The sequence below is a fragment of the Populus nigra genome, chromosome 1 (genome assembly GCF_951802175.1).
Source record: "Populus nigra chromosome 1, ddPopNigr1.1, whole genome shotgun sequence".
In the NCBI taxonomy this organism is placed as follows: Eukaryota; Viridiplantae; Streptophyta; class Magnoliopsida; order Malpighiales; family Salicaceae; genus Populus; species Populus nigra.
Window position 1 is genome coordinate 11,470,835 of NC_084852.1, and position 14,531 is coordinate 11,485,365.

The following is a 14,531-nucleotide window of genomic DNA, read 5'->3' on the forward strand; positions in this document are numbered from 1 at the left end:
GAGCTTTTTATTTCAACTCAGGTCCATAATTTTATTGGTTACAAGTTTGAGACATTAGCTTGAGTCTAGAAAGTTATCTTAAGTTTGCTTGATTTTTTTGATGTTGTTTTTAAATTTCATCATTCAGTATTTATATCACTAGCAATTAGGCTTCATTCCTTTTTTAATTACTTTCTATAGGGTTTTTTTTTATGAAATCTCAAATTGACCTGGGCTATCTTGGATCTTTGTATTTCTTATTTTTTATATTTACTTCAGTAAAATTTTTAAATTTATTTTTTTTTTATTATTTCATCATTTAATATTATATTGTTTGGACTTAATTTTCTTTTTTTGTTTCATTCTTCAAGGTTGAGGTTTTCTTATATTGGGTTTCATAATTTTCTTTTTATTCGTTTATCTCGATCGCATTACTTGGAATTTTATCATGGTCCCATCATTTAAAACGTGAGTTTAGTTGGTTAGCTTAGGTTGACTTATTTTTTTTAGGGTCACTTTATTAAAAATTTAATATTGTTTTTGTTCCATTCTCCAGCATTAAGTAGTTAAATTGAGCTTCATAATGTTTCATGATTTGCTTTTCATTGAGTTGTCTTATTAACATGATCCAAGTCGCAGAGTTTTGTTATATATATATATATATATATATATATATATATATATATATATATATATATATATTAGATTTCATCGTTTTGTATATTTGGTATTCTTGCTTAAAGTTGATTTAAGTTAATATTTTTTAAAAAAATAAAAATAGTTTTTTCACATTTGATAAGCTGGATTCTTAGCTTAATTTTTTTTTACTTTTTTAAGATTACCATGATTTTTTTTTTTTAGCTTAAGATGGTTAATTGATTGTCATTACCTATTTTTTTTATTATGTAATTAAATTATACCAATATTTACTGATCAGTCAAGTCTTTTATAACACTCTTTTAAAACACAGTTGCGTAGCCCTCGTGTCTTTTTTTACCAGTAAGAGTGTATTTATTTTCCACTAGCTTTCACGTTACCGGTGCAACAAACACAGCAACATATTTGGTAACAAAAGAAACTGTGTTTTATGCTACATGACCCATTAAAAAATTAAATTTGAAACGCAGGTTTTATACAGCAGTTTTTACATATATTTTTAACTTAGTTTCATAAATACTCCCCCGAGGAGTGTTTGAGCGTGATTGCGATTGCTTTTCAAAATGATTTTCACTTGAAAATGCATCAAAATAATTTTTTTTTATTTTTTAAAAATTATTTTTAACATCAGCGTATCAAAATAATCTGAAAATACCAAAAAATATTAATTTAAAGTAAAGAAAAAAATAAAATTCAAATTCAAATTTTTTCAAAAATACTTTTTAAACACAAACCAGAAAAATATTTTATCTAAATATTTTATACATGTTTTTTATTTTTATACATGTTTTTTATTATATATAAATTTTAACCACAATTTTACCAAACATGTATCTAAATTCAGTTAAAATTATTTTTATAAACTTTTTTTTTTTCAATCCATTTCCATAAAACTATCTAAAAGACAAACACCAAGTAATAATGTTTCTGCCGCAGGCCCACAAATCTAGTTTCGGTCTAAACTCCATTTAAAGCTTCGTTATGAAAGCGCAAGCAAACCCTGGTTCACGCCTTCTCCAAGAAAGGTTATTCTGTTCTAGAGAACAGGAGAAATAGCACAGCTGCAAGTACCACATGTCCACAACATCGAGCTCTTAGGTCAACCGCTTGCCTCTGGAAGTTTTGCTGAAACATCACAAAACTTCCCATCCAGAAAAACGATGGCAGACGGGGCAAAAAACACCTATCTTTAAGGTTTTGCTACATGTGAGCACATTTAAAAAAGACATACGACGAATATCCGGCTCAAGATTCATATTGAGCAATATTTCTTTTCATGTTGATATCCGAGAGAACCCAACATAGAAATCAGCACAAAAGGTTAGAATACTTTAAATAGATACAATCATTCAAAACCAGAACCTTGGTCCATAATGGGTTTCAGATTTAACGAGATTGACAATTATTTCATGTATTTCTGCAGGAATTTTCGGTGGAAGTCATTCCTGATGGTGTCATTGATGAAGCGCTTAGGAGTCTTTGTTTCACCTCGAGCCTGGTTCTTGAAGACCACATCATCATCCCACCTGAGCCAGTGATACAAGGAATTAGAATGGTGTTCAATTGGATAGAAAAAAGATAGCATATAGATTGAGTCTTGATTGAAATCTTTCAGCCACCAACCTTCTTTTCACGTTAAAGGTGGTGGTTGTATTATTCAACAGTGGATTTCCTCTAAGAAGCTGCTCTTCCTTGGCTTTAAGCTCTTCAGCTACTTGTAGTTGATCCTGCAAAAAAATAAAGCACATTAATCCTTGCTCATGAAACCCACGCCAGCATTATTATTAGCACGAGTGAATTAATCACCAAGCTTTAATGAGAAGAAATATTAATGGTGCCAACTGCCAGGTTACCTAATGGAGGTTCTCCTTGCTCTTTCTTCCTCATTTAATAAAAACAAATAATCAAGCAATCAAAAAGAAGTTACCTGCCGGAGCTTCTCCTCTGCTCTTTCCTTCTTTATTCGTTCAAGCTCAGCCATGAGAGCTTCTGTGTCATCCTCGTCGTCGTCGTCATCATCACTAAAGGAAAGAGAAGACAGTGTTATGACACAACATATCCAAAAAGCAACATCACTGCAACTTGTAAAACCATTAGTGACATTGCAACAACTGACAGACAAATACAGACACCTTTATCACAGTTGAGATTGACTCTTCTAAGTTCTAACCTATAAATAGTTCCAAAGCTTTAGAAAGAGCAACCAAAGACCTTACATGCTCCAAAATGAACAAATTATATATAAATACATAAAAAAGGACTCAAGCCTGAGGACCTTACAAGTTAAAGCATGCAGGTTCAAAGCACCTCTAAACTATCATGAAAAGCAAGAAAAAAGAAATGGTGGATAAGCAATGGACACCAACAAATTGACACATAATAAGCATTTATTTATATTTTTGCACAAAAAAGAAAACACAGCTGCATAAAAATAAATATTCCACAGCCTAAGCAAGTAGCACTAAGGTTCAATTGACCTCTACTCCAGGAAACTAAGCAAGCAGCAACAGTCATGCACACAGTAACATAACAAATCACACATTGTAAACCATCGAACAAGGGTTCACCAAATTCAATCATCAAATTAAACTTCGATTTTTTAAATGCCAAAAGTAGCGACCTATCATCATCACTGTTGACTTCCACATCAGAATCATCAGCATCCACACTTCGTGGTATGATACGATCTTCAGTGTCCCTCTTTGTCCCTGCAATAGCTTATGTAATTAGTGAGGTGATGCAAAAACTCATTAATTTGAAGTATGGTTTAGAAGAGCTGGTGAACTCACCTTCCAAGAGAAGATGATTACCCTTTCTACGATCTCTGTCATCTGCAATAATAGACTGAATATTCAGATTGCGAACTAGCAAGCTTTAACCATCAAAGGGTATAAGTGAATTCACAAAGCTACAAAAAAAAATTCTTCTCTGGTAAGTATATTACCATTGTAAGACTTATCCTTTGATGAGAAATGCCTCCGTTCACGCTCTTCCAACTCCTCACGGAGATTCCTCTTCAGCAATTCCTCCTTGGTGTCTTGCCCTTCCTTTCTGTGATGCACACACAGTAATCAGAAATAAGGTCATGATTTTCTGTGGAAAAGGGAAGATTCTAAGGGCATTTACAAAGAAAAAAAAAGAGAGAGGCAGCATAAAGATCTACATGGAATGATACTTAACAGAATATTACTTCATATGCATGCCAATCAAATACAGATGAAGATTCAATACAAAAGCAGAAAGATGTGCATGTGTACAACCACTAACACACAGATGTGCAAGCAAACAAGGGAAAAACATGAGAAACACTGAAGTGGTATGTGTATAACATAAAACAGCTCTTCCCGCCCAAACACAGTACTTTACTTTGCTCAAGACCTGGACTAAAGTATCTAAATTGCATCTTGAACTATTGTACAGTAGGCAGATAATGTATCTAACATAAAAGGGACTTATTCAATATCCCAACCCCCAAACAAAAAAGAAGACACAAAATGAAAACTACTTTCATTTCTTCCACCTCTCTCTCATAGAGAGAGAGTGAGAGGACTCAAATCTTTTCTCTGGATCTGAGCAAAAGTCCCCATCCCCTAAAATCATCTTCAACTACTTTACAGCAAACAGATTCTCTTGGGATAAAAAAAGGGAAGCACAGCAAGAGAACCCCGTACCACAATCTTCTGTTTAGAGAAAGTAGTTATAAACAGCACAGTAAGGAATCTTGTAATTTCATTTGGTCTAATGTTCAAACACGGATGTATTTAAAGGCTTTTTATACCATTTCACGGGAAATCTCCTAGGTAAATGTTTCTACTACAGAAATTACAATCATTCATGAGCAAGAAACAATCACGTGGACAAAATAAGCTAGCAGATTAATCCAGCAACAAGTACAGTTTAAAATTTTGCATAAGTTGCTAAGACCTAAATAAATGACTAACAACACCCCAATTACAAGCAGGTTCAAGTGAAATCAAAATTTCCTAATCAAGGGAAGCTGAGAAAGACCTACCTTGGTTTTAGAGTGGTATGAGCAGCAAGATCCCTTGACGAATACTTCTGAGATGGGCCGAAAATACGAGTCCCACCTTGTTCATTACCACCTTTTGCAGGAGCCCATGTAGGTCTAGCTGCAGTTGTCATTATTACTATCTAACCTTTCAATTACCCAAAAAAAAAACAAATATTAGTACAAAAAAATAATCTGAAACTGAATATTTCATAATCGAATAAGAATATGCATCATCAACCAGTCCAAAGAATGAGACTTTGAAGCTTCAAATTAGAAAACTCGATTTCCTTCACTTTCTCAGAAACCAAAAAAGAAAATTAATTACACGCTCAAAGAAAATAGGTTAGGGTTTGATTGAGTACCCCAATCGAGAGAAAAGGTCAAAGTCTGGTATTCACTATACCTGTAAAATCGAAATATGATGAACACAGAAAATTAGGGTTTAACCTTTAGATTCAATTCCCAATTTGATTTCTTCACCGATAATTCAAGGGAGCGAGCGAGCGAGCGAGCAAGAGGGGGGGCAGAGAGAGGACGAGAGAATGGAGCGCAAGTGGTTGTGTTGGGCTATATATTAGACTGGCTCTTGAAAATATAATAAAACTGAAAATAAAAGGGTGGCAATGGCCCATCAGTAGAAGGGAAACCTATTTCCTTGGGCCTAGCCCAATGTTTTTTCCTTTTTGCTTAAATTCGAGACCTGGTCTACAAATAATATATTAAACCCACCTTTATCAACAATAAAATAAAATAAAATTGGAGTAGCATGTTAAGCTTACGTTATTTATTATTGAGATTATTAGGCTTTGCTGCGGGTAAAACTATATCTCACAAAAAATTTAATTTTTCACTTACATTTTTTAGGAGAATTATAAATTTTTAATTACATAAATTAGTTCATTGCTAAATTTCAAAGTGGTGTTTTACGATTTTTTAAGTTCTTAATCACACAAAATATGGATTTTCTATTTTGATATTTTTAAAAAACTTACTTTAAGAATCATGATTTTTTAAAAATAAAAACAATGCTTTTAGTTAAAATATTATGTTAGTTAACATAAACAAGAGAAGCATTAATAGAAAAAAAAAATTTATGAAAAATAAATTCAAAACTATATTTTTAGATTTAATAACAATGCCAAAGAATCTCCCGATAACTATAATATTTTTTTATATTTAAAAGAATTAGATTCCCCACAATATAGTGTGAGCATATAAACTATTATCTACTAAACATTATGTACATCTAATGTAAATATTTTCTCCTTCTTGTATTAAAACAATCAAAGAAATATACCAGTGTACTCCTAATTGTATAGTGTGGTTTCTTGTATCAATTTCACTAGATTTTTTGCATGTGTTCTGCCATAGTTCAGATCATTTTCTTTTAAAATTGTAAGAAAAAAATATAAAAGCATTGCTAATGTGTTTCTTAACATAAGAAAAATCAACAATGAATTAAGAATCTAATACATATTAGGCGATATTTTTTTAAAATATTGAGTTGATGACACATGAGATAACACTATTTAAAAAAAATTAAGACAACTACATATCAAATCGACTGGACAAACCCTAGCTAACCTGCAAAACCTGTGACTCAAGTCATGAGAGCTTGATAATCCTATAAAAAGCAAAGCAAAATAAATTAGTAAACACATTCTTAATAAGCAAGAATGTTAAAGGACAAAAAAAAATCAATTTAAAAAACACAAAAAATTTACAAACCAAACTCGCGATGCGAGTTATAAGAACAGGAGTAACCCGGGCATACCTATAAAACCTGCAAACCGAGTCATGAGAATAAGATTGCCTCATAAAAAGCAAATTGAAAAAATTTACAAATCCCAGCTCTAAACCAATCCATTGTTAAAAGACAAAATGGAAAATAAAAAATTAAAGAAAAATGATCAGAGTCAGTTTGGTTTAATCCGACAAACTTGTGACTGAGGTCATGAGATTAAGATAACTTAATAGAAAGCAAATCAGAAGAATCATAAAGCTCAATTCTCAACCAACTAAACTTACAACTCGAGTTATGCGAGCAAGATTACCAATTATTGAAGGACAAAATCAAAAAAGAAACAATTAAAAAAAACCTGAGTCAATTTGGATTAACCTAAAAAATATGTGACTCGAGTCATGATATCAGGATAACTTAATAGAAAGAAAATTGAAAAATAAAATCATGAAACCCAATTCTCAACTAGCTGAATGTTGAAGTCAAAATTGAAAAGAAAATGAATTTAAAAGAGAGAGAGATAGAAAGGAGCAAAAAAAAAATAATGTCATAAAACCGTAATAACTCTATAGAAAGAAAATCAAAATAAATTATGAAAGTTAATTCTTAATCAACCAAATGTTGGAAAATGAAATTGAAAAAAAATTATTAAATTAAAAAAGATTAAAAAAATATCTCAAATCAACTCAGGCTAACATGTCAAACCTGCGACTCGAGTAATGAAATAAAAAAAAAATGAATCCCTACTTTCAATAGATCTAATGTTAAAGGTTAAAATCGAGGAAGAAAAACTAAATCAATGAGACCTATATATAACCCAACAAAAAAATAAAAATAAAATTACAAAGCACAATTCTCAAAACAACTTAATATTGAAGGGTGTAATTAAATAAATTTATGTTATTAAAAGGTGAAATTAAAAAATTAAAACTAAAAAAACACAAAATACTATTTTAATGAATAATATTTTGTGAGTGTGGTTATAGTAAATTAGTCATACCTTTTAGTTTTTTTTAATATTAAATGTTAATAGGGTGGTTCCCAACCATGTTTTTTTAAAAAAAATTACACCTACATTGCATGATTAAGACCTCTCCCACATTGATCACTTGTAGAAGTGTCGCTCCACCCCACGATGTACGTCTTGGCCATTCTTTTACCATGTAAGAAAATTGTGCCTTTGTACTTTATTGACTCCTCTAATATAGAAATAGAGAAGAAAAGCTTGTCATTGTTGAAAATACTATCTACAACAAATATTATTAATTTTTTTTTGTTTTCCATCCACCTTTGCATTTTGATTACATAAATTTCTTTGGGCCCTAATGTTCTGAACTTGATTTGCTTCCTTCAAATCAATTAATTTCTTAACCTTATCACTAACATAACTTGATCGATAATCAGCCATATGTTGTGATTATGAGTAACTAATCTTTGAACTGTCAATTCATTAAATGTTATCCAAATATAATAACTAGGAGTGATAAAAATAAACTATACCATATAATGACTAGATTTAACTTTTAACCCAAGATTTAACTTAAAACAGTAGACCTATTATTACCTTATAGATAGATTACTGGTATATTAGGCACAACAAATTGTAAGGAATAAAAATGAAGATTAACAATACAACTTACTCTAAATAAGATGTTTTATGGTGTTATAATCTTTCTTATAGCATAACCAATCTCTTACCATAGATATTTGTTAATCAATTAGGGTTTTCTAGTGATCATAATACTAAGTGATGATTCATTTTCATGAAGTTAAGACCTTTCCCTTCTCATACATAAAAAACCCTTTCTATAGAAAAGAAGGTGAGTCACCGCGATGTCAGGTGTAACAATTATTATTATAAATTATTTTTATTTAAAAGAGTTATATATATATAAGAAAAAAAATTAAAGATATAAATATGAATAAAAAATTATGATATTGTTTCACTATTTTTTTTAATATTGATAGAGTTTTTCAAGAGGGTATAAATATTTTTCTCTAGTAAAAAATAATATAAAAAATTAACTAAAAGGATTATGTAAAAAAATTAATTAATGTCAATTTTAGTAATTTGTTGAATTTTAATGTAAATTTATTATTAACTATACATGGGATGATGAGGTGAATAGATATAAAAATACAGTTATGAATAAAAATCTTATGAATTATTTTATTTAAAAGAGTTTAGATTTAAAAAAAAATTATTTTGACAATATAAACTCTTTCAAATAAAATGATTTATAAGATTTTATTCATAACTGTATTTTTATAGTAACGATCATGATAATATTTTTATGTGATTTTATTATTTTAAAATTTTTAATCATTAGTGTGTGTATATATTTATATATATATTCCTTTTGATTTATTAAGTTATTATGTTTTACCATCACCACTAATATTAAAAGAAAACTCTTTTAAATTATTTTTCACAACTATATTTTTATATTAAGGATCTCGATAATATTTTCATGTGATTTTATTATTTTTAAAATTTTAATCATTAGCTTTTATTGATCTATTTTAAAGTATTCTTAGAATTTTGATGTTCAATATAAAAAGCCAATAAAGTAATATATAAGTTAATGGTGATTTAAAAGTTTAATTTATATTATTTAATGTTCGTGGTATATAAACACGCATATAATGGAAAACAAATGAGATTAACCTATTTCTTAGAAGTTATATTAATGTTTTAGTTTATTTATTAATGAAAAATAAAATTGAATTTACATATTACTATTATTATTGATATATATTTTTTAATTGTAAGAATTATTTATTTTTCTTATATAAAGTTGATCGCTTTTGTCTTTATAATTTTGACATGTAAATTATTTTTAAGTAAAACCAATAAATTTAGAGTGTGTTTGGTATTGCGGTAGCTGTTGTGGTTATGGTTTGAAAAAAGTTGTTTTATAAAAAGTAGTTTTAGTTGAAGTTGGTTTGAAAAAATAGGTGTTTGGTTAAAACTGTGGTTGAAATTGAGGTTGAAGAGCCCGTTTGGCAACGAGGTAGAGGTTGCGTTTCTTCAAAAACGCACTGGCTCAGTGTTTGGTTAAGGAAAAAAAGCTGTTCACTGTGTATGGGTCCCACAACAAATTGCGTGCGAAACGCAGGCAATTTGAAAGCAGAAAAATGCTGCTTTTTTGCGCGGCTCTTTGAGAACAACCATGCTACACTGTTCATTGAACAGTGTATCATGCCTCCACTGTTCACTGAACAGTGGAGCATGTGAACAGTGCGAATTGCACTGTTCACGTGAATTTTTTTTTTTCAGCCAAATAAATTTTTTTAACATTTGTATTTTAAAAAAACATTAGTATAAAATGAATTAATTAAATTCACTCGTACTGTAATATCAATTTTATACCTGATAATATTTATCTACGCTAAAAAAATTATGAAAACTGTAATTTTTATCGGATGAATTTTGTACGTAATGGAATTATAAATAGTTTAATGAAATAATAAAAAGTATTTTTTATTTCATGATGTAATAGGAGTAATTAATTCTACAATATTTAAATTTAAAACCATCAATATTAATATATATTTTTTTAAATTATTTTATAACCTCAATTTCAAAAGCATTTTTAACCAAACACATTAAACTACTTTTTCTTCAATCTCAATTTCAACCATAGTTTTAACCAAACACCAATTTTTTTCAAACCAACCTCAACTAAAAGTACTTTTTGTAAAACAACTTTTTTCAAACCACAACCACAACTGCTACCGCAATACCAAACACACTCGAAGAAAAAGTAATTTAATATATTTGGTTAAGAGTGCTTTTGAAATTGAGGTTATAAAATAATTTTTAAAAATATATATTTATATTGATGGTTTTTAATTTAAATATTGTGAATTTAACTATTGTTATTACATCATAAAATAAATAACACTTTATATAAAATATTTTTTATTGTTCCATTAAACTATCTACAATTCCATCACGTAAGAAATACATACGACAAGGACTACAGTTTTTTTTGTTTTTTAAGCACGCAACAACATCAGGTAAAATATAATCTGGAATAAAATTGGAATTGCGATCAAATTCTATAAATGCTACCTCATCAAGCGATCTCTGTAATTTATGCAGTGTCATTGAATAATGTTAAACACTAGTTTTTTTGAATAAAACACAATTAAAAAATAAAAAATAATTTTTATTTTTCATTTTACTAGGTCGGACCTGGTTCAATGCATTTTTAAACTTTGAACCGAAACCGGTCCGGCCTGAACCGGAATCGGTCTGACCTGTAGCATGACTACACTGTTCAGTGAACAGTGTAGCCATGCTACACTATTCGTGTGCTAATTAATTAGCACGAAGGGCGCAGGAAGCAGTATGCGCAGGAAGCAGCATTCGTCTGCTTTTTTTTCTCCTGCGTTTTGGACGCTGAAATGCCGTGGATCCCATGAATAGTCAATTGCTTTTTTTCTTTACCAAACGGGTTGCATCTGTGTTTTGTTAAAAACACAGATGCAACCTCGCTACCAAACGCCCTCTTAGTAGTTATCTACGAAGTCCTTTTAATTGTGTGGTTATTATTATATTTAATAATATTTTTGTTATTCTAATAAAACTCGGGTACAATGATAATATCTATTTATGGACATGTAAATAAATAAAATAAAAAAAGCAAGTGGACGGCCCGAGCTGGCCAGATGGATAAATGCCCAGGCTGAGCACGGTCCATTTACCAACCGACTCAGCGGGTCAATTTTCCGGTCCTTGTCCGCCCAGGTGAAGTCGGTTGGACACATCGGTCAATTTATAGTTCAACGAATGTCAAAATCGTCTTTTCATATAAAAAGCAATCAAGGCACCACACACAGCAGATCTCCTTGGGTTTCAATATATATACAAACCCTAGGCTTCTCTTCTCATTCTCTTCAATCAATCGATCCAATTTTTCTCGAAAAAAGCATACAAGCAAACGGCCTGATAATGGGTTCCAGATCAAAGATCGACAATCCCCACACTGGCGATGGAGCCAGCCCCGGGTTCGTATTTCTATTGATTTCTTTTCTGAGAAAATTGGTGAATCAAACTGATTTGAATCTTTCATGTCCTAATTGCGTTTTATTTGGTGTGCAGGAAGATTTTTATTGGAGGATTGGCGAAAGACACCACTTATGGTGAGTTATCATTGCTTTTATTATTCAAAATTGAATTGATTAGTTTGTGATGTTTTAAGGGGGTGATTGCTGTAAATCTTTTATTTTTATTGGGTTGTTGAAATTCTGAAGCTGGTTGAAATAGATTGATGGGACTGAGATTTTGTGGTGGGTATTACTTTGTTGTTGAGTTTATGGGTTATTGCTTATTATATCTACGTAGTCTGTAATTGAATAATGGATGAATATTATTTGAAAGGATTATTGCAATATAATTTTTTTTTTAAATTAATTCTGTGTGATTGTTGAAACTATGGAATTGGTTAGTGCATATTTCTCGGAATTGAGGTTTGTTGGGTGCTGGTTTGTTGTTTTGGGTTTTTCCCTAACATTGTATTGATTTAATTGCAGCTACATTTAACAAGCACTTTGGGAAATATGGGGAGATTACTGATTCTGTTATTATGAAGGATCGGTACACTGGTCAACCTAGGGGTTTTGGATTTATAACCTATGCTGATCCTTCTGTTGTTGACAAGGTTATTGAAGACACTCATGTGATTAATGGAAAACAGGTATATTATCCCTCTTAAAGGTTCCACATCACTTTGTTCGTTAAAGAGTACCTTAAAAACGGCATTCTGATGTTAGCGATTTCCTGTCTGGATGCACCTATTTGTACTTTTGATCAATGCATTATGATGTGATCAGAGTAATAAAATTTGGTCTGATTGTTCAACTTCAGTTATTGTGATAGAGTAGTTTGATATCATAATTTCAAATTCACCTTGAGACTAACAAAGGACAATGGAGCAGGTTGAGATTAAAAGGACTATTCCTAAAGGTTCTGGGCAGTCAAAGGATTTTAAAACAAAGAAGATTTTTGTTGGTGGGATTCCATCCTCTGTGACTGAAGGTAAATACTGCTAGGTTCTGCTGATGTATTTTGTTGACAGGGTGATAGTTTGCTAGCTGTGTTCCCTATTTAGTTCATGCAGCACTTCTCTAGACCGTTGCTAATTTGGGATGTTTATTTTTTTCAGATGAGTTTCAGAATTTTTTTTCCAAATATGGGAAAGTAGTTGAACACCAGATTATACGTGATCATGAAACCAACCGTTCACGTGGATTTGGATTTATAATTTTTGACAGTGAAGAAGTTGTTGATGAAATGTTATCCAACGGAAATATGATTGATATGGCTGGTACCCAGGTAAGCTTGTTTATAGTGTTTCCAAGAAAGAAGAATGTAAAAAGATCCTTGTTATGTTGCAACATGCATTATTGCATTTGTTTTCTTTTTTCTTGTCATACAATGGTTATTTTTCCTCATGTATGTAGTTAAGTTTTAGCATTCTTGTTCTAATATAGCATTGGAGATCGTTACAGGTATAGATCTCAGGAAGGGGCTCACATTAGTTTGTCTGCTGCAGAACCTAGGTTAACTAAGTTGCTTTGTTGTAGGTGGAGATCAAGAAAGCTGAACCAAAGAAAGCCTCAAACCCACCATCTGCTCCTTCATACGGTAGCAATACTAGGGGTCGTTCTTTCAATAGTGATAATTATGGTGGGTTCAATGGTCCGTATGGGGGGTTTGATGGCGGGTTTGGGCCTGGCCCTTATAGGACACCTGGCCTGTCTAGTAGACTCAGTAGTGCATATGGCTATGGTAGTGGTGGTGGGGACTTTGGTGGTGGCTATGGAAATTTTGGAGGGACTAGCCTAGGAGGTTACAGAGCTGAAGCCTCCCTTGGTTATTCTGGTCGCTATCCGCCTTATGGAGGTGGTTTCGGTGGGGGTTATGGTGCTAGTGGCTTAGGAGGATATGGTCGAGGAGGTGAGGGATATGGAAATTATGGAGCTTCTGGTTATACCAGTGCTTATGAATCTGGTCCAGGTACTAGTTATGGAGGAGCAGGTGGGCTGTATGGAAGGGGAGGCTATACTGGCAGTAGTCGTTACCATCCTTATGCAAGGTAGAAAGAGCACTTTCATGCAGTTGTTCCTTAAGCTTTGCCTAGAAGTTTCAAACAGGGTACTCTAGTTTAAAGCCTTGTGAATGGATAGGCACTTTCCACATGTACTAGAAGTCTACTATCACATCAAGTGAGGAAAGCTTTTAAGGATCAGAAGACCTATTTAATTAGACTATTTCTTCTATTGTATGGTGGCTAGCAGACTTTAGTTTTTGCTTCACTTAAGTTATTGGTTGTCTCGGTTACTTATTGTAGTTGTTTCAGATTGTGTTATAGACTATAGCATCTTGGTTCGGAGTATGTTGCCATGTCTTTAAGTTTGATCTAGATTAGATGTATTTATATTTTATTGGCTCTCTCTTTGCATCTGATTAGCAGCCAGACTTCTAACTTTAACATTTATTCTTAGCTTGTTTCTAGAGATGCCTCTATGGTTAGTACCTGTTTCGCACAAGGTATTGTCGGACTAGGTGATCTATGTTGATGCCAATGAGGAAACATAATAGATGTTCAACTCTTATCTATCAAGAATTGACCATAGGTTTCTGCCTAAAAATGTGAGAGTTTTGTCCTGGTTTAATTATGAAGCAACTTGGGACCAACTTGGTTGAGGTAAAAGCTCACAAGAATCTAAATTACTTTTTTGCCAAGTGGTGGTAAATGTGAGGCCATAGGTTCCTATATTTTAAATTATGTGAGAAATAAACATGCTTGTGGATCCGGTCCGGCTGTTTGATCTTTTGGTAAAACATGTGGTCTTTGACAATGGTTTAGTTCAGCTTTAGATGAAGTCTAGTTTTATTATCCTCTAAAAGGGAGGCGCCCTGTGTTGATTAGTTTTTCATTGTCTTTTTTTTTTGAATGACCGTGGCTGTGGAAGACATATCGTTACTTTATATAATTGTTAACTGTTATACAGCTGTATTTCTGCAGCAGTTGTTAGTGTGGTGGATTTTTTTAATGTTGTAAGATCCAAAGCAGTTGTCGTGGAGAGGCTAAACCTATTTTGTAGCCAGAATTGTTTCAAACAAAATTA

General features: G+C 31.7%; 2 protein-coding genes across 7 annotated transcripts; one reads left to right on the forward strand and one right to left on the reverse strand.

Moving 5' to 3' along the window:
• Positions 1-1,864: 1,864 nt before the first annotated feature.
• LOC133697229 (uncharacterized) lies at positions 1,865-5,223 on the reverse strand. 6 transcript variants are annotated; one of them, XM_062119783.1, is made up of 8 exons: positions 5,096-5,223; positions 4,649-4,793; positions 3,581-3,687; positions 3,426-3,467; positions 3,257-3,344; positions 2,564-2,657; positions 2,260-2,363; positions 1,865-2,162 (listed from the first exon to the last, which is right to left on the reverse strand). In XM_062119783.1, exons 2-8 carry the CDS (start codon positions 4,777-4,779, stop codon positions 2,039-2,041), a joined length of 690 nt encoding a protein of 229 aa, XP_061975767.1. In that variant the 5' UTR covers positions 4,780-4,793; positions 5,096-5,223; the 3' UTR covers positions 1,865-2,038. The 6 variants fall into 6 exon arrangements, with proteins under 6 accessions (XP_061975767.1, XP_061975968.1, XP_061976049.1 ...); XM_062119984.1 differs by having other exon boundaries at positions 4,649-4,788; positions 5,096-5,216; XM_062120065.1 differs by having other exon boundaries at positions 2,564-2,654; positions 5,052-5,205.
• Positions 5,224-11,246: 6,023 nt separating this feature from the next.
• On the forward strand, positions 11,247-13,795 carry LOC133704552 (heterogeneous nuclear ribonucleoprotein 1). The gene is made up of 6 exons (XM_062129410.1): positions 11,247-11,405; positions 11,500-11,540; positions 11,931-12,094; positions 12,336-12,435; positions 12,563-12,732; positions 12,984-13,795. Exons 1-6 carry the CDS (start codon positions 11,350-11,352, stop codon positions 13,497-13,499), a joined length of 1,047 nt encoding a protein of 348 aa, XP_061985394.1. The 5' UTR covers positions 11,247-11,349; the 3' UTR covers positions 13,500-13,795.
• The last annotated feature ends 736 nt before the right edge of the window (positions 13,796-14,531 follow it).